The 23,643-nt window shown below is 45.7% G+C and overlaps 1 protein-coding gene and 1 long non-coding RNA gene across 3 annotated transcripts in view; one reads left to right on the top strand and one right to left on the bottom strand.

The window, feature by feature from the left end:
* TPD52 (tumor protein D52) overlaps positions 1-23,643 on the bottom strand; it is a 128,087-nt gene that overhangs the window by 38,943 nt on the left and 65,501 nt on the right. The window contains exon 1 of one of the 2 annotated variants that reach the window (XM_055546341.1): positions 8,187-8,340. The exons of the other annotated variant lie outside the window; for it this stretch is intronic. Coding sequence (XP_055402316.1) covers positions 8,187-8,325 — 139 coding nt within the window. The 5' untranslated portion in view covers positions 8,326-8,340. Of the gene's footprint in view, positions 1-8,186; positions 8,341-23,643 lie in introns of those variants that run through there. 2 annotated transcript variants of the gene reach the window in all.
* On the top strand, positions 6,139-10,019 carry LOC129626842 (uncharacterized). Its single transcript, XR_008702240.1, has 3 exons — positions 6,139-6,262; positions 9,040-9,086; positions 9,749-10,019. It is a non-coding gene; the product is annotated as an uncharacterized LOC129626842 (long non-coding RNA).

The following is a 23,643-nucleotide window of genomic DNA, read 5'->3' on the forward strand; positions in this document are numbered from 1 at the left end:
ATTACCTGTTTAAAAAATAAAAAGGCAATAATACCATCTAGCTCTCCCGGTTTTTATAAGAATGTTTTAAAGGCTCATGAAATAAAAGGTGGGCACATACTCAATGTTCAATGAGTACCTGCTGTGACTCACTTTCTTGGTCCTACCAGTCACCCTGGCTATTTCCTCTCCTCTTCCACGAAGCCTGACCCACAGGGCTCACTTCCTCACCTCCTATCACTCTCCAACCCCCTCCTCCCCCTTCAGCTGAGGACAGTTTCTCCATCAGGATCTCATTCGACAGCTCCAAGTTGCAAAGACTGAACCTCACTCTGAAGTCTCTGGTCCCCTGACCCCTCCCCGCCCCCTCACCCTCCCCAGGTTTTTTTCCCACCTCTCTGAGATGTGACTCTGTCTCCCTCTCTACGAGTCCACTTCACGCCCCACCTCTGATCCCACCTCTGATCCCACCCAACTCAGGCTGTCACCATGCTTTGCTTATAGATTCTTGCCCCAAAGCTCCACGTTGGTCTCTGTCTCCTCCACTCCAATCACTATCCTGCCACCAGAGTGCGCTGTCTGAAACGTGACTGGGACTAGGGCACTCCTTGCCTTCAATCCCTGTATGGCTGCCCACCCCCTAGGAAAGCTCACTGCTCTTGACAATCTGGAGCCCACAGACTCCACCTCCTGCTCCTGTCCTCCTTGCCCCTCCCACACTCGGGGCTCTCATTGCATCTTCCAAATTGCAGTTCCTCTAGGGAATCATGTTTTACTGATTTTTTTTCTTTAAAGGAATGTATTAATGCAAAGGGTAAGATAAAGTAAATGGCTTCCCACGTTATTTTTCCCAACTTTTTTATTATGGTAAAATATATAACATGCCATTTACCATCTTAACCATCTGTTAATAACTTAATTTTTTAAACAACAAAAACATTGTGTATTGGGGTACAGCCGATTAACAACACTGTGATAGTTTCAGGTGAATAGTGAAGGGACTCAGCCATACATACACATGGATCCATTCTTCCCCAAACCCTCCTCCCATCCAGGCTGCCACATAACATTGAGCGGAGTTCCCCATGCTATACAACAGGTTTTTGTTGGTTATCCATTTTAAATAGAGCAGTGTGTACATGACCTTCCCAAAGTCCTTAAGACCACCTTCACCATCTCTTTTAGGATCATGCTCTCCTTTTTTTACGTCTCTGCGTATGTTAGTTTCTCTTCCTGAAACCCTCTCCTTATTTCCAAGTCCCACTCATTTCAATAAAGGATTAGGAAACCTCTCCTGCTCCTGGAGGAATTCTCTGGCCCTGGTGGCCTGGGCCCACTCTGGGCAGAACACCCTCTGTGTATTGTCTACTGTACTTCGGAAAGAGCTGGCTGGGCAGTTTTTGACCTGAGCACTGTGCTCTGATCCACAGCTTCAGCCCCACACAGAACGTGGTGCAGAGTGCCTGGAGATGCTCAACAACACTGTCTGAATAAATGAATTGCAGGAAAGCACCCTCTGGAGTCAGGAAATGGCAGCCCACTCCAGTAATCAGGCCTGGGAAATCTCATGGACAGAGAAGCCTGGCAGGCTACAGTCCCTGGGGTCACAGAGAGTTGGACTTGGCTCAGCGACTAAGCAAGAACAACAACAACCTCGTGAAGTCAGAGGGAAAGATAAGAACCCAGTTTCCCATCACAGTCTACCTTGCCTCGCATTATTTTATATATTTCATTCCCACTTCACTGTTCTCACCTAAAAAGGTTTTCTTATTTAAAACAAACACAAAATGTCACTTTCTGTAGAAATACAACTCTGTTTAATGCATAATCTATCCAAAGTTGTTAGCATTCGAAGCAGGGCTCCTACCTTCATGTGACAGAGGCGTGTACACAGCAAACACACCGTGGTCAAATAGGTGGGGCGCCGATGATAACAGAGCAGGAATATAACATCAGCTATCCCCAAGAACGGTCAGGAGCGGAGAAGTTGCCGGAAGTAAGAGGAGTCTAAGATACCTGCTACTGAAGTCTGAATGTTAATACTCTCTACCCAAGAGAATTTGTAAGAGCATAATCAAGCCATAGAAGCTTCTCTGGAAAGTAAAACTGTATATACACCTCTCTTACAAATGGCAGCCCACTCCAGTGTTCTTGCCTGGAGAATGCCACGGACGGATGAACCTCGTAGTCTACAGTCCATGGGGTAGCAAAGAGTCGGACACGACTGAGCGACTTTGCTTTCGCTTTACACAGTCTTAAAGAGGCAACGACAGCTTTAAGACAAGAGTAGGAATAAGAAACATCAGTCTCTGGGATTTTCTTTAAGCACATACAAGAAGAAATATGAGTTTCCCATTTTTTAACCTAAAGACACACAAACAATAAAGGAAAAACCACATAGTTCAAAATATCTTTAGTGGTCATACCCACAAAGATGACAACATAAAAATGTTTCCCCTTAAAAGTCTGCACTTGAGGGCTTCCCTGGTATCTCAGTGGTAAGGTATCCACTGCCAGTGCAGGAGATGCAGGAGACACGGGTTCGATCCCTGATCTGAGATGATCCCACATGCCGAGGAGCAACTAAGCCCATGCGCCGCAACTACTGAACCCACACTCTACAGCCCGGGAGCCAAAACTACTGAGTCCACAGGCCACAACTCCTGGAGCCCATGCACCCAAGGGCCCACACTCCGCAACAACAGAAGTCACTGCAGCGGAAGCTCGCCCATCGCAACTAGAGAGCAGACCCTGCTGACCACAACTAGAGAAGAGACGCACATCAACGAAGACCCAGCACAGCCAAAAATAAATTCAAAAAAAATTTTTTTGAAGTCTGCACTTGAGGCTCTAACTTTCTATGCCTTATTCTGTTTCCAGATGTGACAAAATCCAGAATGGGGAGGGAATACTTGGAAGTCCCCACTTCAAAGTGGTTCTCCTTAAGAGATCCTAAAAGCAAAGGATCCACTTAAGGCGAGGCTTTCCAACTGCTACATGATGGACATTTTGAGCAGGAAGGTTCTTGGTGGTGGGGGTGGGAGGGTGTTATCTGCGTCCCAGGGGACATCTTGTGCACGTGCCCACTCCATGTCTGCAGCCACCCCCGTTACCCTGCACCCAGTGGTAACAACCCAAAGCATTTTGAAATCTTCTCTAGATATAGTCAGATGCCCCCGGAGGGGTGGAGACCAAAAAGTCCCCACTGACTTCAGGCAACGGAGCCTCTGAAACCTGCTATTTGACTCTGATTATCTTCAGAAGAGAGAGATTAGGGAGCATGGGTCATATAACTGATACTCCTTAAGGCTGTTATTTTCTCATATTTGTTCATGGTAAAAACAGTAAAACCTCCGGAGAAAAAAATGAGAATAATTGTCATCAAGGTAACAAGGAATAAGAAAGCAGACAAAACTAGTCATTCCACTTTGAGGCGGGGGAGGGTGCCCAGGAACTCAGGAGGTGAATTAGGCAGTGCCAGGGTCATCAAGGAGGAAATTCCTGCAGAAAGGAGGGAGGGCAGACAGCACTGACACAAAAGGGAGAAGACAGCTCTCGAGTCAGACAGACCACCCATTCTGGGACTCAACTCTGAAAGGGGGGCCCCACACAGCTGTCAAGCGCCTGTCCAAAGAAAGGTCACTCTCCCCAAACTTCACCTGATAGATGAGCAGAGGAGAAAGAAAAGATGGCAAAAGAACACATTATATTTTCAAATGTTTCATGTGCTCCTCCAGATATTCCTAAACTGATTTTTGAATCTCTTTCATCTTTAAAAAAAAGATAGAGAAAATCTTTAGCCAATTATTTCGAGTCATCTGCTCCCTAGACACCAATCAAGTAAAACTAGCCAAACTGGGTCACTCTATAAAAAGGGTGGCAGAAGATCAGCCATGGAGGAATTTGGGGACCCCCAGAGGGGAAGTCTTTAAATTTCCTCTGCAGGAACAAGAAGGTTCTACCGCTCTTCAGTTCTGCTCGGATTTTTTTTCTGTAAACCCACATATTTACTATTTAAGACCTGGACAATCCTGAAAAGCTTTCAAGAAATGATAACCCCTTTCCTAAAAAGAAGAGAAAATGACTCAGAGTCTAAATCAAAAAGGGGAATGAAGCAGAATGAAAAGGACTCTGAGCTAAAGAATTTCAATTTGATTTTCTTCAGCGTTCTTAGAGTTTCAAATATGACAGCATAAAACTAAAATGTCAGAGTTTTAAATGGCTCCTATTTCCTGAAATCACTAGAAATAACCAGAAGTTTTTAAAATATATATATATATATAAGCCAGGGCTTGCTTTATCTTTCTGCACATGAGAAAATCCTTAAGAGGAAGAATGAATCTACATAAATAACACTGAAAGTTATCCTTGTAAGTGTTCACAGACTGGAAAAGAAAACTCAACCAAGGACAACAGGAACAAGATGACTGTGCCAACCGCAGGGCAACATGGAAAGTTCAGGTCCAAGCGGCACATGAGAAATCAATCAACTACCCACGTTAACCTTTTTTTTTTTTTTTTAAGTCCACACTGCATGGTTTGTGGGAGTTTTAGTTCCATGACCAGGGATTGAACCCAGGGCCTCAAGAGTGAGAGCACAGAGTTATAACAGCTGGACCGCCAGGGAATTCCCAACAAACTAGCCTACAGTAAGACCCTTGATCAAAGGAAAGGTTCCGCCTTGAATGATTAACCTGTTCTATGATATCCGTTACTGGGCAGGTGCAGATTTCATGTGATCAAAAAACAAACAAAGCACACACACACAAAACCACTGGCTTGAGAACTGAGGGGTGATGTTGAGTCCTGACTTGGGCCAAGCTTTGTGATTTGGGGACTTCACAACACCTGTCTTGGCCTCCATGTTCACATCTGTAAGATGATCTACAGCGTGATTTGGTCTTTGCCAGTTTCATTTCATCCATTCACTCACTCATTCATTCAACCAACAGATATTTGTAGAGCCACAGCTGTCGAGTGCTAAGGGAAAAGCAGTAAATGAAAGAGCGACATCCCTAATGGAGCTTGTATTCCAGATTCTGAAATCAGTGTTTTTCAAACTATAGGCTGTGAAATCCTTTTAGCAGTACCAAATGAGCATCTTTAAAAAAAGAAACAGGAATAATATAAAATATCAGAGTATATCACACATAGTAAGGGTAAGTTCTGTTTCACAGAATCCTGCTTTAGCTATTGACATTTATATCTATGAAGGTTGTGGATCAAGAAGTACAAGGCATTTCTGAACGTAGGCTGGTTGTACCAAGAGAGTTTTAACATTACTGATAAAAGAATTTTTTTTGTTCCAGCCACTGGCCCTCATCCTGTCCTTCACTCAGATTGCTTGAGGAACATTCTGCCCAGAGATGAAATCTCTTTACCTTTTCATTTGCCCCATGATGGCATTTTGCATAAATATCAAAGACTATGCTTTTGAGATCAGTGTCCCCAGCCTTTTCTGAGTATAATTCCTTTTAACATCAGTTCTTTTTGTGCACTACTTGTCTGCTGACTGGGAAAATTCAGAGTGGCCAATAGCCACGTGAGCTTTTAAATGGAGGGCATGGAAACCCACTCCAATATTCTTGCCTGGAGAAACCCCATGGACAGAGAAACCTGGAGGGCTATAGTCCACGGGGTAGCAAAGAGTTGGACATGACTAAGTGACTAAGCACACACAGCACATAATGTATGTATCCATCCTAAGAGCTCCTATCTACAAATACAAAGGTTGCAACACACAGAAGGCAGTATTCATTCCATCTATGCCTCCCACTTGATATTCAAAAAGATTTGCAGGCTTCTTGTGCCCCGAGGAGTCACAAGCACAAAGACTGGAGATTCCTGTTGTAGATCCCAGCTTTGATTTGCTTATGTTAGAATCACGATGTTCTTACCAGGTGACTGCTTACTGCGGTTTCTGTTTGGTTAATGTTCTCCCTCCCCTCAAACCTTTTTAAAAATTCACACAAACCAATAAAGGTGAGCACAACTGGATACATGAGTTTGTTTCTAGTTTAAAATCATTTTGTGTCTAATCCCATGAGCCCAAACTCCTACAAATTGCAACTAGAAATTAGAGACGTAATTGTTCAAAATAGAGACACATCCACTGCTTCTGTTTTAACAGAAAACACCGAAAGGGTGGCAATTACTACAGCTGGGAAAAGGAAAGGAGGTGAAACAGAGATTCAAGAAGGGAGAGCCTTCCAATAAAGCAGCAGAATCATCCTGGGAATTTCCAAGCCTTGCACGCTGATCACCGAGGTCTACCTGAGGCCAGGTCAGTACAGTCCGGGCTCCCATGGCCCCGTCACTTAGGATTCTCTCTGTCCTTGAGCTCTAACTTCCTTCTGTGTACTGTTCTTGAAGCATTTACTACACGTAGGACTGAGCAGTGAGGATCAAGGGAGTCATCCTCTGGGAACAGGCACAGGGCAGGATGTACTTTCTGCAGAGTCCATGGTGGACTGCAAGGCCAGGAAAGGGCAGCAAAAGACAGATTCCTGGCAATCCAGTTCCCGCAACCGACATCCAGCTGCTGCCTGCCAGTCCCCAACTTCCGGAGACCTGCTCAACCCAGTTATTGTCAACCTCTTCCCCTTCCTGGAAAACCAAACTACACCCCCAAAGGTGGCCACAGATTGTGACCAATGGTGACAGGAATGCTGCATGCTCTCTAAAATGTTTATAACTAGGGTTCATGCTGTAGCCTTTACTTTTTTTTTTTTTTTTTTTAATTATCTACTTTTTAAGCTTAAGAAGAGTGAAATGTGACCTAATCTTCATTAAAAAGGGAAACATTAACTTCGAGGAAAATCTGCTTACTTCTCTGGCAAGTCACAGAGGTTGTCTAACCGTCTCCAACCGTTAGCTGTAAAATGAGGGGTCTGGCCTGGACACGGCTGAGGCAACTTCTAGCTTCGTGCTGTTTGCTCATAAACTTAAGCTCTGCCCTGATGGTGGCTCCTGGCCTGCAGAACAGTCTTCTAGCGGCACGTGGGAAGGATGCCTGCTCCCAAAGGCACAGTAGCTGCGAGTTTTTCTCTTACAATCTCTCACCTGTATAATGCAGGCAGCTCAGTCCTGGGCTTTGTGCCAACCTAGAGGGTGGAGTGCAGGTGTGAGGTTCAAGAGGGCGGTGACATATGTATACCTACGGCTGATTCATGCTGGTGGGTGGCAGAGACCCACACAATGCTGTAAAGCAATTATACTCCAATTAAAAATTTTAAAAACTTTTTTTTTTTTTTTTTAAGAATATCATTCAAGGAAAAAAAATCTCTCACCTGGGTCTTCCTGCACATTGCTCACAGTATTCCAAGCCCAAAACCTGGCCCGCTGTTAGCAGGACCTTGAATTTAGTCAGTGCTTCAGCTGCTTAAGCCTCATTTTCACAAAAATGAAATTGGGGATGCGGGTCCTTCCTAAATTAAATTACATAGGTGACCAGAAGCGAAGACCTCCAAATTCCCCCATTTTGGCTATTTATTAGGTCGATGAACTTAAGGTGATCAGAAGACCTCTAATGCCTATACAAATAGGTCCACTATTAAAAAATCTACTCAATATTCTGTGATATCCTTTATGGAAAAGGAATTTGAAAAAGAACAGATATATCTATATGTATAACTGAATCACTTTGCGGCACACCTGAGTCTAACACAGCATTATAAAACCAACTATGCTGTGAGGTGCTGTGCTAAGTCACTTCAGTTGTGTCAGATTCTTTGTGGCCCTATGGACTGTAAGCCCACCACACTCCTCCTGGATTCTCCAGGCAAGAATACTGGAGCAGGTTGCCATGCCCTCCTCCAGGGGATCTTCCCAACCCAGGGATTGAACCCAAGTCTCCCACATTGCAGGCAGATTTTTTTAACCATCTGAGCCACCAGGGAAGCCCCAAGTAATATAAGTCAATCCAAATGGGACAGAGGAGTCTGGTGGACTACAGTCCACAGGATCTCGAAGAACTGTGCACAACTGAAGTAACTTAGCACGCATGCATGCACATTTAAATACATATACATACATTCTAAACATTTAATAAGCCATCTAGCTCTCTACTTGGAATCCCGTAACAGCTTTACTAACCAGTAGCAACACAGCAACACCCTTTTCACACTAAGAATTATAAAGCCAGGCAAATCCCCAGTTGCATACAGGTTCCATCATAGCAAATGTCACTTTAGAAAACTAGGAGTTACCAAACTTCTGAAGAGTAGGTGATCCTGGTGGGGACGTATTTCCACTGGGAGACAGGTAGAGATAGTTTTTGTTTACTCCTGTATTAAAATCAAATGGGGACTCGTAGTCCTCATAAAAATCCATCTCTCTACCGTCCATTCCAGGCGAATGCAGAACGCATGGTTCTACTGCCGCCACCTCTTCCTTGGTTGAGCGCGCTCTGGATCACTGCACCAGGCAATTCCGAGGAAGAGATCCAGCCCCGGGTTCCAAGAGCCTGGCTTCCTGGGACAGGTGCAGCCGTCACACCCTCAGGACAAGGAGGTTGTTTAATAAGTGACTTCTCCCCAGCAACCTGAGGAACAGCTCTGATCACCACCTGCTGTTCATTTCAGCCAACAGCCAACAACCCAGGCAGGAAGCAGAGCTTTCTAGAGCTTTCTTCAATAAACAAAGGAGGGCCCAGTGCTGTAGCATCGCCTCCACATACAAACAGTTCAGGCTAATGTCAGACACTGGCAGATTTATTTTTTTTACAACTTATTATTATTTTTTAAACCGTTCAGCTGACCACAACTGCACCAGGGCAGACTTAATCTTCTAGGACAAGGAAGGATTACCGGCCAGTAATCTCCCACAGAGGCCATCTGGGGGCTACGTTTTTTCCACCCTGGATTACAGGGGCAGCCTGAGAGCCGAGCTTCCTGGTTGAGCGATCAGTTTTCTGTGTGTGTATGTTGGTAGAGAAATAAAGTTCCACTTCCAAGACAGCTTTATCTAAAGCGACATCTGGCTTGACTGTAACAGAAATGTCAGTCTGACTTGTCGTCCTCACCTTGCTTTTCCATCCCTTCCCTTCCCTTTTGTGCAAAGATGGTGTTTCCCCGATGTGTACTGAGAAGAGAAGAAACCCCATGCAGGTGAAGGGCCCATGTCCTCCCACCCTCTCCTCATTAACCCAGGTCAGGCCTGCAGGGTGGCCACCTGGTCAGCTTGTAAAACAAGACTTCTCAGTCTCCAGATCCACTCCCCAGACTCTTTATGGACCCTTTCTGCCAGAACTCTGGCCTCGGCCAAAGTGACATTATGTATCGTTCCTTCTGCTTTCACTGTTGTGGCTGACCTCACGTTAAAGAGGTGAAAATAAAAGCGACCCTCCCTTAGATCAGTGGTGGTCTGTTACTGCCTGACAAAAAAAGCCTAAGTTAAATGAATAAATAAATAAAAAGGACTTCCCTGTTTGCTCAGTAAAGAACCTGGTAAACACAGGTTCAATCCCTGGTGTGGGAAGATTGCACATGCAGACTAAGCCCACGTGCCGCAACTACTGAGCCCACGCTCAAGAGCCTGAGAGTCGCTACTACTGAAGCCCATGCGCCCTAGAGCCTGTGCTCTGGAACAACAGAAGCCATCGCCATCAGAAGCTTACGCACTGCAATGAAGAGTAGCCCCCACTCGCTGCACCTAGGGAAAGCCCACTTGCAGCAACAAAGACCCAATGCAACCAAAAAGAAACATTTTTTAAAAGGAGCAGGGGACTTCTCTGATGGTTCAGTGGTTTAGAATCTACCTTTCAATGCAGGAGATTCCAGTTCAATCTCTGGTCAGGAGAACGAGGATCCAACAAGCCTTGAGGAACTAAGCCCGGCGCCACAACTACTGAGCCTACACGCTCCAGGGCCCGTGCGCCTCAACAAGAGAAGCCACAACTAAGAGGCCTGCACATCACAGTGAAGATCTCTCCTGCCCTGGTGAAGACCCAGCACAGCCAAAAGCAACAACGGCCATGCTCCACCTGTCCACATCTTTCTCATAAAAAGGGAACACAATATACTCTCCCTAGATTGGAAGCAAGTAGGAAATTTTTTTAAGTTATAAATATTTTAAGCACTAAAAAAGAAATCTGAGTGTGTATAAAACTATATAAACACCAAGATAGTTTACATTCATCTTAACTTATGATTCATCTTCTTTTTTTTTTTTCTATTAGTCTCCTGTTGTACTCTATTTTTGGCAAGTCCATCTTAAGTTTTTTTTAAAGTTTATTTTTAAGAATAAAAAAAGATCAATCTGTATTTTTCTCCTAAAACATACCAAAATTGGGGTAATGATAAATGCTGTTTATTCTCTATTTAGAAATAAAATAACTGGTTTCTTTTTATTAATTGAAAAAATGAACTGGTCAATTTCTTGAAATCCATGGTATCTCTCACTGAGGTAGCACAGGTATTATGGTTACATTCTTAGACTAGAAATGGTTATTGGAGTCCTCGGCCCTCTCAATACTACATTTGGTCTACATTTGGTCACCAAATCACTGGTAAAGAAAAAAAAAACTCTGCATTCTCATTCTTCCTCCTAGTCACAAGTGTCAGAAAATGCTATGGGCTGAAATTTGTGTCTCTTCAAAACTCGTATGTTGAATCCCTAACTCCTGATGTGACGGTGTTTGGAGGTGACTGGGTTTAGATGAGGCCATGGGGTGGGGCCCAGGCTAGCATCTGTGTCCTCATAAGAAGAGGAAGCCCCTTCGTGGATCACAGCCTAGTGGCGAAAGGGCTTGCATAACTCGATGAAATTCTTGCTGTGAGGGCACTATGAACAGCACAAAAAGGCAAAAAGAAATGACACCAAAAGATGAGCCCCCCAGGTTGGAAGGTGTCCAATATGCTACTGGGGAAGAACGGAGGGAATTACTAATAGCTCCAGAAAGAATGAAGTAGAAACGACACTCAGTTGTGGATGTGTCTGGTGGTGAAAGTAAAATCCCATACTGTAAGAACAATACTGCATAGGAGCCTGGAATGTTAGGTCCACGAATGAAGGTAAATTGGATGTGGTCCAGCAGGAGACAGCAAAAATAAACATCGACATCTTAGGAATGAGTGAACTAAAATGGACGGGAACGGGTGAATTTAATTTAGATGACCATTATATCTTCTACTGGAGGCAAGAATCCCATAGAAGAAATGGAGCAGCCCTCATAATGAACAAAAGAGCTACGGTCTTTCCAGTAGTCGTGTATGGATGTGAGAATTGGACCATAAAGAAAGCTGAGTGCTAAAGAACTGATGTCTTTGAACTGTGGTGCTAGAGAGGACTCTTGAGAGTCTCTTGGACTGCAAGGAGATCAAACCAGTCAATCCTAAAGGAAATCAATCCTGAATATTCATTGGAAGAACTGAGGCTGAAGCTGAAGCTCCAATACTTTGGCGACCTGATGGGAAGAACTAATTCATTGGAAAAGACCTTGATGCTGGGAAAGATTAAGGGCAGGAGGAGAAGAGGGTGACAGAGGATGAGATAGCTGGATGGCACCACCAACTCAATGTACATGAACTTGGGCAAACTTTGGGAGATAGTGAGGGTCAGGGAGGCCTGGTGTGCTGCAGTCCATGGGGTCGCAAAGAGTCAGACATGACTTAGCAAGTGAACAACAACGAGAGTGCTAGCTGGAGCTCCCCTTCCAGCATGTGAGGACACAAGACAGCCATGTGCCAACAAGAAAAGGACTCTCACAGGGGTCAAATCAACCCACACCTTGATCTTGAACTTCCCAGACTCCAGAACTGTGAGAAACAAATGTCTTTTGTTATAGGCCTCCCATTCTGTGGTAACTTATGATAGCAGCCAGAACTAAGACAAATATACTAACAATGATATACATAATGCTGCAGGTCACAGCCACCTCCAAGGTCTTCAGATCCCTCAAAATTTCCATGTTCTTGACATCTGGTGTTGACTCCCATGCTACATTCTCTGCCTGAAATGTCTTTTTTCTGCTTGCTCAACTCATTCATCTTTCAGGACTCGGGCAGAAATCCCCTCTTCTCAGAAGCCCTCCCTCTCCGGCTCTCCCTTCCGGCAACAGCACACAGGATGTGACGTGCCCACCTGGCAGTCCTGACAGCCTTGCCTGCAGAGCAGGGGCTGCATTCTCTACTGTATTGCCAACTATGCTATACAAAATGGAAAAAATAAACAATACAAATGCTTATTAAAGGGGGATTATTTAAATGCTAAATAGAATATTCATGTAACAAGAAAGTATGCAAACATGATGATGTAGAAATGTATATATTTTATAGGGAAAGATACTCTTTTTCAAAATATTTATTTGGCTGTGTTGGGTCTTACTTGTGGCTGGTGGGATCTTCATTGCCTCCTACGAGACCTTTCGGTGAAGCACATGGGCTCTCTAGTTGTGCTACCCATGTGACTCCAGAGTGCACAGGCTCAGTAGCTGCTGCACACAGGCTCAGTTGCTCTGTAACAGGTGGAATCTTAATTCCCCAACCAGGGATCGAAATTGCAGCCCTGCATTGCAAGGTGGATTCTTAATCACTGAACCACCAGGGAAGCCCCGGGAAAGATATTCTTGATACATTCAGTAAACATTCCAAAACTGTTTGCACTACATGATCCATAATTGGTGTGATAACTGGAGAGACTAACCAACATTGGCAGAAGAAATCCCAGGAAAGTGTGTATGTGCTGCAAGGCCAGCAGAGGGCACCCATAGGCAGCTCAGAAGTTAACTGTCCAGCCAGTGAAGTGCACACTAACTACACAGTAACAATTCAGTGGATGACTCGGGTTAGTGGAAATGGAATGAATACAAATATCTGTAAAGAATATTGTTTCTACCTACCTATTAACACATCATTTATATATGTCTGTGTAGGTACTCCCTAATTTTGAAGGAGTTAAATGTAAAATCTCTATGTGCTTAGTCATTCAGTGGTGTCCAACTCTTTGCGATCCCATGGACTATAGCCCACCAGGTTCCTCTATACAGAGATTCTCCACACAAGAATACTGGAGTGGGTTGCCATTTCATCCTCCAGGGGGAAAAAAAAATCTACGTAATACATACAAAAATATTACTGGAGGGGCCTTGAAGGGCACACAGACAGACGATGTGACTGCCCAGCAGGAGCGGCAGGTCACAGATATCAGACCCTGTGGACATGTCATGAGGACACAGCAGCCAGCTGGCCAAATATAGGACAATTTGATCAACAACATAATTAAGGACAGCAGTGGATTATAAACCATTAAAAACAGGAATCCAAGAGTCTGTATCCGGTGGTTAATTGTATGTGTCAATCTGAGTCATGAGGTGCCCAGATAGTTGATTAACCATTGTATATAGTTGCATCTCTGATGGTGTTTGTGGACGAGATTAACACTAATCAGCAGACTGAATAAAGCAGATGGCCCTCCCCAGAGTGGATGTGCTTCATACAATCTGCTGAAGGCCTAAACAGAACAAAGAGGCTGAGAAGGGAGGATTCACTCTGCCCGTCTTCAAGCTGGGATATTGGTCTTTTGCATCTGGATTTGGACTTGGAATGAAACTGACACCATCAGCCTTCCCGGTTCTCAGACTCAACCTGGAAGTGCAGTGTGTGTTAGTCACTCACTTGTGTCTGACTCTTTGTGATCCCATGGACTGTAGCCTGCTGCTAAGTCACTTCAGTCGTGTCCGACTCTGTGCGACCCATAGACGGCAGGCACCAGGCACCAGGCTCCCCCATCCCTGGGATTCTCCAGGCAAGAACACTGGAGTGGGTTGCCATTTCCTTCTCCAATGCTAGGCTCCTCTATCCATGGAATTCTCCAGGCAAGAATACTGGAGTGGGTACCATTCTCTTCTTCAGGGGATCTTCCTGACTCAGGGATTGAATCTGGGTCTCCTGCACTGCAGGCAGATTCTTTACCATCTGAGCCACCAGGAAATCCTATGGATGTACAGTAGGTCTCCCCTTATTAGTAGAGGATATGTTTCAAGACCCCCAGCAGATGCTGGAAACCATGGAAAAAACACATACTATATTTCTTCCTGTACATACATACCTATGATAAAGTTTTATTTATAAATTAGGCACAGGAAGAGATTAACAATAACTAGTAATAAAATAGAAAATTATAATAATATACTATAAGAAAAGTTATGTGAATGTGGTCTCTCTCAAAAATACCTTATTGTACAAACTTAACGCCTTTTCCCGGAGAAGGCAATGGCACCCCACTCCAGTACTCTTGCCTGGAAAATTCCATGGACAGAGGAGCCTGGTAGGCTGCAGTCCATGCGGTCACTGAGGGTCGGACACGACTGAGCGACTTCACTTTCACTTTTCACCTTCATGCATTGAAGAAGGAAATGGCAACCCACTCCAGTGTTCTTGCCTGGAGAATCCCAGGGACGGGGGAGCCTGGTGGGCTGCTGCGTATGGGGTCGCACAGAGTCGGACACGACTGAAGCGACAGCAGCAGCAGCAATGCCTTTTCTACCGTAACTAAAGGACTCATCATGCCCTGTGGCCATAACTTTCACAGTCTGAGAAGCGACAGAAAAATTAGCACGGACTTCTTTTTCCTTCTTCACAGTTTCACAGAGGATTCATTCTTACTACAAATCTTATCAACCTTAGCATGTGATATTTTTCTTTCCTCACTAAGTCAAGAACTTTCAGCTTTTCACTTAAAAGAAACACTTCAAGGCTTTTCTTTGGCATATCTGAATTGCCAGCATTGCGACTCTTGCATTTGGGGGCCTTTACTAAGTAAAACAAGGGTGATGTGAACACAAGCACTGTGATACGACAACAGTTGATCTGAAAACTGAGCTGGTACCGAGTGACTAGCAGGCAGGATACACTGAACAAAAGAATGAGCCACAACCAAGGAAGGGAAGACTGAGTGAGACAGCATGCGATGTCACCATACGACTCAGGCTGGTGCATGATTTAAAACTGATGGATTATTTGTTTCTGGAATTTCTGGCTTGCTGTTTTTGAATTGCAGGTAACTGAAACTGCAGAAAGTGAAACCACAGGTAAGGAGGAATGACTGTGTATCCTAACCCTCCTGGGTTTCCAGTTTGTGACTGCTTGGGAGAGTTCTTCCTTCATAACTGTGGGGTAATTGTTTCTAATAAATCTCTTATTTAGAGATATAGAAGCACATATAGATATATTATTGGCCTATTTCTCTGAAGAATCCAGACTAACATGCCTTACAAGTAATAAATAGATACAGAGAGGAAGAAAGAAGACCTACAGAAAAACTGCATGTTAACCATCACAATAAAGATTCAGGCAAAAATCATCAATGGATGCTAACCCGAGGGAGAAATTTTTAAATAAGAAGCACATATACACATGGTCTTATGGGGTCTCCCCAAAGATTAATTAGATTTTGGAAGGGAAAATCCAGTAACAATACAGTGGAAAAACTGAACCCCACCTTTAGTGGATGATCAACACTGTCATTACCAAAGAGTCAGGTAGACCCTGGTCTTCAAATGTGATATACTGAATACCTATGAGATATTCACACTAAGAACACAGAACATGAATCTTATGAGAAAACATCAGACAAATCCAAACGAGGAAACATCAGACAAATCCAAAATGAGAAAGGTTCTCTGTTTTTTTAAGAGGAGGAAGAGGCATTCTTCAAAAATGTTGTCATAAAAAGCTATAGAATGGCTCATACTAAAGGAGATGAAAAAGACACGACAGCTATACTCAAAGAAACATTCAAACAAAGTCCCATGAAAGAAAAAAAGTAGGGAATGCCTGCAAGTTAGAAGTAGGCCAAAGAGCCTGAAAAGAGCAAGAAATGCCTGATGGTGGTGGTGGTGGTGGTGGTGGTGGTGATGGTAGTGGTTGGTGGCAGTGATAGTAATAATGATGGTGGTGGTGGTGGTGGTGGTTGGTGGTGGTGATAGTAATAATGATGGTGCTGGTGGTGATGGTGATGGTGATGGTGGTTGGTGGTAGTGATAGTAATGATGATGGTGGTGGTGGTGATGGTGCTTGGTGGTAGTGATAGTAATGATGATGGTGGTGGTGGTGATGGTGATGGTGGCAGTGATAGTAATAATGATGGTGCTGGTGGTGGTGGTGGTTGGTGGCAGTGATAGTAATAATGATGGTGCTGGTGGTGATGGTGATGGTGATGGTGGTTGGTGGTAGTGATAGTAATGATGATGGTGCTGGTGGTGATGGTGGTTGGTGGCAGTGATAGTAATGATGATGGTGGTGGTGGTGATGGTGATGGTGGTAGTGATAGTAATGATGATGGTGCTGGTGGTGATGGTGATGGTGATGGTGATGGTGGCAGTGATAGTAATAATGATGGTGCTGGTGGTGGTGGTGGTTGGTGGCAGTGATAGTAATAATGATGGTGCTGGTGGTGATGGTGATGGTGATGGTGGTTGGTGGTAGTGATAGTAATGATGATGGTGCTGGTGGTGATGGTGGTTGGTGGCAGTGATAGTAATGATGATGGTGGTGATGGTGATGGTGATGGTGGCAGTGATAGTAATGATGATGGTGGTGGTGGTGGTGGTGGTTGGTGGCAGTGATAGTAATGATGATGGTGGTGATGGTGATGGTGGCAGTGATAGTAATGATGATGGTGGTGGTGGTGGTGGTGGTTGGTGGCAGTGATAGTAATGATGATGGTGGTGGTGGTGATGGTGATGGTGGTAGTGATAGTAATGATGATGGTGCTGGTGGTGATGGTGATGGTGATGGTGGCAGTGACAGTAATAATGATGGTGCTGGTGCTGGTGGTGGTTGGTGGCAGTGATAGTAATAATGATGGTGCTGGTGGTGATGGTGATGGTGATGGTGGTTGGTGGTAGTGATAGTAATGATGATGGTGCTGGTGGTGATGGTGGTTGGTGGCAGTGATAGTAATGATGATGGTGGTGATGGTGATGGTGATGGTGGCAGTGATAGTAATGATGATGGTGGTGGTGGTGGTGGTGGTTGGTGGCAGTGATAGTAATGATGATGGTGGTGATGGTGATGGTGATGGTGGCAGTGATAGTAATGATGATGGTGCTGGTGGTGATGGTGGTTGGTGGCAGTGATAGTAATGATGATGGTGGTGATGGTGATGGTGATGGTGGCAGTGATAGTAATGATGATGGTGCTGGTGGTGGTGGTGATGGTGGCAGTGATAGTAATGATGATGGTGCTGGTGGTGATGGTGGTTGGTGGTGGTGATAGTAATAATGATGGTGGTGGTGGTGATGGTGATGGTGGCAGTGATAGTAATAATGATGGTGCTGGTGGTGATGGTGATGGTGGCAGTATTAGTAATGATGATGGTGCTGGTGGTGATGGTGATGGTGGCAGTGATAGTAATGATGATGGTGCTGGTGGTGATGGTGATGGTGGCAGTGATAGTAATGATGATGGTGCTGGTGGTGATGGTGATGGTGGCAGTGATAGTAATGATGATGGTGCTGGTGGTGGTGGTGGTTGGTGGTGGTGATAGTAATGATGATAGTGCTGGTGGTGATGGTGGTTGGTGGTAGTGATAGTAATAATGATGGTGCTGGTGGTGATGGTGATGGTGGCAGTGATAGTAATGATGATGGTGCTGGTGGTGGTGGTGGTTGGTGGTGGTGATAGTAATGATGATGGTGCTGGTGGTGATGGTGGTTGGTGGCAGTGATAGTAATGATGATGGTGCTGGTGGTGGTGGTGATGGTGGCAGTGATAGTAATGATGATGGTGCTGGTGGTGGTGGTGGTTGGTGGTGGTGATAGTAATGATGATGGTGCTGGTGGTGATGGTGGTTGGTGGTGGTGATAGTAATAATGATGGTGGTGGTGGTGATGGTGATGGTGGTAGTGATAGTAATAATGATGGTGCTGGTGGTGATGGTGATGGTGATGGTGGTTGGTGGTAGTGATAGTAATGATGATGGTGCTGGTGGTGATGGTGGTTGGTGGCAGTGATAGTAATGATGATGGTGCTGGTGGTGGTGGTGGTTGGTGGTGGTGATAGTAATGATGATGGTGCTGGTGGTGGTGGTGGTTGGTGGTGGTGATAGTAATGATGATGGTGCTGGTGGTGATGGTGGTTGGTGGTGGTGATAGTAATAATGATGGTGGTGGTGGTGATGGTGATGGTGGTAGTGATAGTAATAATGATGGTGCTGGTGGTGATGGTGATGGTGGCAGTGATAGTAATGATGATGGTGCTGGTGGTGGTGGTGGTTGGTGGTGGTGATAGTAATGATGATGGTGCTGGTGGTGATGGTGGTTGGTGGCAGTGATAGTAATGATGATGGTGCTGGTGGTGGTGGTGATGGTGGCAGTGATAGTAATGATGATGGTGCTGGTGGTGGTGGTGGTTGGTGGTGGTGATAGTAATGATGATGGTGCTGGTGGTGATGGTGGTTGGTGGTGGTGATAGTAATAATGATGGTGGTGGTGGTGATGGTGATGGTGGTAGTGATAGTAATAATGATGGTGCTGGTGGTGATGGTGATGGTGATGGTGGTTGGTGGTAGTGATAGTAATGATGATGGTGCTGGTGGTGATGGTGGTTGGTGGCAGTGATAGTAATGATGATGGTGGTGATGGTGATGGTGATGGTGGCAGTGATAGTAATGATGATGGTGCTGGTGGTGGTGGTGGTTGGTGGTGGTGATAGTAATGATGATGGTGCTGGTGGTGATGGTGGTTGGTGGTGGTGATAGTAATAATGATGGTGGTGGTGGTGATGGTGATGGTGGTAGTGATAGTAATAATGATGGTGCTGGTGGTGATGGTGATGGTGATGGTGGTTGGTGGTAGTGATAGTAATGATGATGGTGCTGGTGGTGATGGTGGTTGGTGGCAGTGATAGTAATGATGATGGTGGTGATGGTGATGGTGATGGTGGCAGTGATAGTAATGATGATGGTGGTGGTGGTGGTGGTGGTTGGTGGCAGTGATAGTAATGATGATGGTGGTGATGGTGATGGTGATGGTGGCAGTGATAGTAATGATGATGGTGCTGGTGGTGATGGTGGTTGGTGGCAGTGATAGTAATGATGATGGTGGTGATGGTGATGGTGATGGTGGCAGTGATAGTAATGATGATGGTGCTGGTGGTGGTGGTGATGGTGGCAGTGATAGTAATGATGATGGTGCTGGTGGTGGTGGTGGTTGGTGGTGGTGATAGTAATGATGATGGTGCTGGTGGTGGTGGTGGTTGGTGGTGGTGATAGTAATGATGATGGTGCTGGTGGTGGTGGTGATGGTGGCAGTGATAGTAATGATGATGGTGCTGGTGGTGGTGGTGGTTGGTGGTGGTGATAGTAATGATGATGGTGCTGGTGGTGATGGTGGTTGGTGGTGGTGATAGTAATAATGATGGTGGTGGTGGTGATGGTGATGGTGGTAGTGATAGTAATAATGATGGTGCTGGTGGTGATGGTGATGGTGATGGTGGTTGGTGGTAGTGATAGTAATGATGATGGTGCTGGTGGTGATGGTGGTTGGTGGCAGTGATAGTAATGATGATGGTGGTGATGGTGATGGTGATGGTGGCAGTGATAGTAATGATGATGGTGCTGGTGGTGGTGGTGGTTGGTGGTGGTGATAGTAATGATGATGGTGCTGGTGGTGATGGTGGTTGGTGGTGGTGATAGTAATAATGATGGTGGTGGTGGTGATGGTGATGGTGGTAGTGATAGTAATAATGATGGTGCTGGTGGTGATGGTGATGGTGATGGTGGTTGGTGGTAGTGATAGTAATGATGATGGTGCTGGTGGTGATGGTGGTTGGTGGCAGTGATAGTAATGATGATGGTGGTGATGGTGATGGTGATGGTGGCAGTGATAGTAATGATGATGGTGGTGGTGGTGGTGGTGGTTGGTGGCAGTGATAGTAATGATGATGGTGGTGATGGTGATGGTGATGGTGGCAGTGATAGTAATGATGATGGTGCTGGTGGTGATGGTGGTTGGTGGCAGTGATAGTAATGATGATGGTGGTGATGGTGATGGTGATGGTGGCAGTGATAGTAATGATGATGGTGCTGGTGGTGGTGGTGATGGTGGCAGTGATAGTAATGATGATGGTGCTGGTGGTGGTGGTGGTTGGTGGTGGTGATAGTAATGATGATGGTGCTGGTGGTGATGGTGGTGGTTGGTGGCAGTGATAGTAATGATGATGGTGCTGGTGGTGGTGGTGGTTGGTGGTGGTGATAGTAATGATGATGGTGCTGGTGGTGATGGTGGTTGGTGGTGGTGATAGTAATAATGATGGTGGTGGTGGTGATGGTGATGGTGGTAGTGATAGTAATAATGATGGTGCTGGTGGTGATGGTGATGGTGGCGGTGATAGTAATGATGATGGTGCTGGTGGTGATGGTGATGGTGGCGGTGATAGTAATGATGATGGTGCTGGTGGTGATGGTGATGGTGGCAGTGATAGTAATAATGATGGTGCTGGTGGTGATGGTGATGGTGGCAGTGATAGTAATGATGATGGTGCTGGTGGTGATGGTGATGGTGGCAGTGATAGTAATGATGATGGTGCTGGTGGTGATGGTGGTTGGTGGTGGTGATAGTAATGATGATGGTGCTGGTGGTGATGGTGATGGTGGTAGTGATAGTAATGATGATGGTGGTGATGGTGATGGTGATGGTGGCAGTGATAGTAATGATGATGGTGCTGGTGGTGATGGTGGTTGGTGGCAGTGATAGTAATGATGATGGTGCTGGTGGTGGTGGTGATGGTGGCAGTGATAGTAATGATGATGGTGCTGGTGGTGGTGGTGGTTGGTGGTGGTGATAGTAATGATGATGGTGCTGGTGGTGATGGTGGTTGGTGGTGGTGATAGTAATAATGATGGTGGTGGTGGTGATGGTGATGGTGGTAGTGATAGTAATAATGATGGTGCTGGTGGTGATGGTGATGGTGATGGTGGTTGGTGGTAGTGATAGTAATGATGATGGTGCTGGTGGTGATGGTGGTTGGTGGCAGTGATAGTAATGATGATGGTGGTGATGGTGATGGTGATGGTGGCAGTGATAGTAATGATGATGGTGGTGGTGGTGGTGGTGGTTGGTGGCAGTGATAGTAATGATGATGGTGGTGATGGTGATGGTGATGGTGGCAGTGATAGTAATGATGATGGTGCTGGTGGTGATGGTGGTTGGTGGCAGTGATAGTAATGATGATGGTGGTGATGGTGATGGTGATGGTGGCAGTGATAGTAATGATGATGGTGCTGGTGGTGGTGGTGGTTGGTGGTGGTGATAGTAATGATGATGGTGCTGGTGGTGATGGTGGTTGGTGGTGGTGATAGTAATAATGATGGTGGTGGTGGTGATGGTGATGGTGGTAGTGATAGTAATAATGATGGTGCTGGTGGTGATGGTGATGGTGGCGGTGATAGTAATGATGATGGTGCTGGTGGTGATGGTGATGGTGGCGGTGATAGTAATGATGATGGTGCTGGTGGTGATGGTGATGGTGGCAGTGATAGTAATAATGATGGTGCTGGTGGTGATGGTGATGGTGGCAGTGATAGTAATGATGATGGTGCTGGTGGTGATGGTGATGGTGGCAGTGATAGTAATGATGATGGTGCTGGTGGTGATGGTGGTTGGTGGTGGTGATAGTAATGATGATGGTGCTGGTGGTGATGGTGATGGTGGTAGTGATAGTAATAATGATGGTGCTGGTGGTGATGGTGATGGTGGCAGTGATAGTAATGATGATGGTGCTGGTGGTGATGGTGGTTGGTGGTAGTGATAGTAATAATGATGGTGGTGGTGGTGATGGTGATGGTGGCAGTGATAGTAATGATGATGGTGCTGGTGGTGGTGGTGGTTGGTGGTGGTGACAGTAATGATGATGGTGCTGGTGGTGATGGTGGTTGGTGGTGGTGATAGTAATAATGATGGTGGTGGTGGTGATGGTGATGGTGGTAGTGATAGTAATAATGATGGTGCTGGTGGTGATGGTGATGGTGGCGGTGATAGTAATGATGATGGTGCTGGTGGTGATGGTGATGGTGGCGGTGATAGTAATGATGATGGTGCTGGTGGTGATGGTGATGGTGGCAGTGATAGTAATAATGATGGTGCTGGTGGTGATGGTGATGGTGGCAGTGATAGTAATGATGATGGTGCTGGTGGTGATGGTGATGGTGGCAGTGATAGTAATGATGATGGTGCTGGTGGTGATGGTGGTTGGTGGTGGTGATAGTAATGATGATGGTGCTGGTGGTGATGGTGATGGTGGTAGTGATAGTAATGATGATGGTGGTGATGGTGATGGTGATGGTGGCAGTGATAGTAATGATGATGGTGCTGGTGGTGATGGTGGTTGGTGGCAGTGATAGTAATGATGATGGTGCTGGTGGTGGTGGTGATGGTGGCAGTGATAGTAATGATGATGGTGCTGGTGGTGGTGGTGGTTGGTGGTGGTGATAGTAATGATGATGGTGCTGGTGGTGATGGTGGTTGGTGGTGGTGATAGTAATAATGATGGTGGTGGTGGTGATGGTGATGGTGGTAGTGATAGTAATAATGATGGTGCTGGTGGTGATGGTGATGGTGATGGTGGTTGGTGGTAGTGATAGTAATGATGATGGTGCTGGTGGTGATGGTGGTTGGTGGCAGTGATAGTAATGATGATGGTGGTGATGGTGATGGTGATGGTGGCAGTGATAGTAATGATGATGGTGGTGGTGGTGGTGGTGGTTGGTGGCAGTGATAGTAATGATGATGGTGGTGATGGTGATGGTGATGGTGGCAGTGATAGTAATGATGATGGTGCTGGTGGTGATGGTGGTTGGTGGCAGTGATAGTAATGATGATGGTGGTGATGGTGATGGTGATGGTGGCAGTGATAGTAATGATGATGGTGCTGGTGGTGGTGGTGGTTGGTGGTGGTGATAGTAATGATGATGGTGCTGGTGGTGATGGTGGTTGGTGGTGGTGATAGTAATAATGATGGTGGTGGTGGTGATGGTGATGGTGGTAGTGATAGTAATAATGATGGTGCTGGTGGTGATGGTGATGGTGGCGGTGATAGTAATGATGATGGTGCTGGTGGTGATGGTGATGGTGGCGGTGATAGTAATGATGATGGTGCTGGTGGTGATGGTGATGGTGGCAGTGATAGTAATAATGATGGTGCTGGTGGTGATGGTGATGGTGGCAGTGATAGTAATGATGATGGTGCTGGTGGTGATGGTGATGGTGGCAGTGATAGTAATGATGATGGTGCTGGTGGTGATGGTGGTTGGTGGTGGTGATAGTAATGATGATGGTGCTGGTGGTGATGGTGATGGTGGTAGTGATAGTAATAATGATGGTGCTGGTGGTGATGGTGATGGTGGCAGTGATAGTAATGATGATGGTGCTGGTGGTGATGGTGGTTGGTGGTAGTGATAGTAATAATGATGGTGGTGGTGGTGATGGTGATGGTGGCAGTGATAGTAATGATGATGGTGCTGGTGGTGGTGGTGGTTGGTGGTGGTGATAGTAATGATGATGGTGCTGGTGGTGATGGTGGTGGTTGGTGGCAGTGATAGTAATGATGATGGTGCTGGTGGTGGTGGTGGTTGGTGGTGGTGACGCTGACAGTAGCAGTGGTGACAGTTATGGCGGAACTACAAAAAATCTATCCTCTTTGGAAACTCCTCAAGAACAAAAATGCA

This window comes from Bubalus kerabau, chromosome 14 (genome assembly GCF_029407905.1).
Source record: "Bubalus kerabau isolate K-KA32 ecotype Philippines breed swamp buffalo chromosome 14, PCC_UOA_SB_1v2, whole genome shotgun sequence".
Classification (NCBI taxonomy): Eukaryota; Metazoa; Chordata; class Mammalia; order Artiodactyla; family Bovidae; genus Bubalus; species Bubalus kerabau.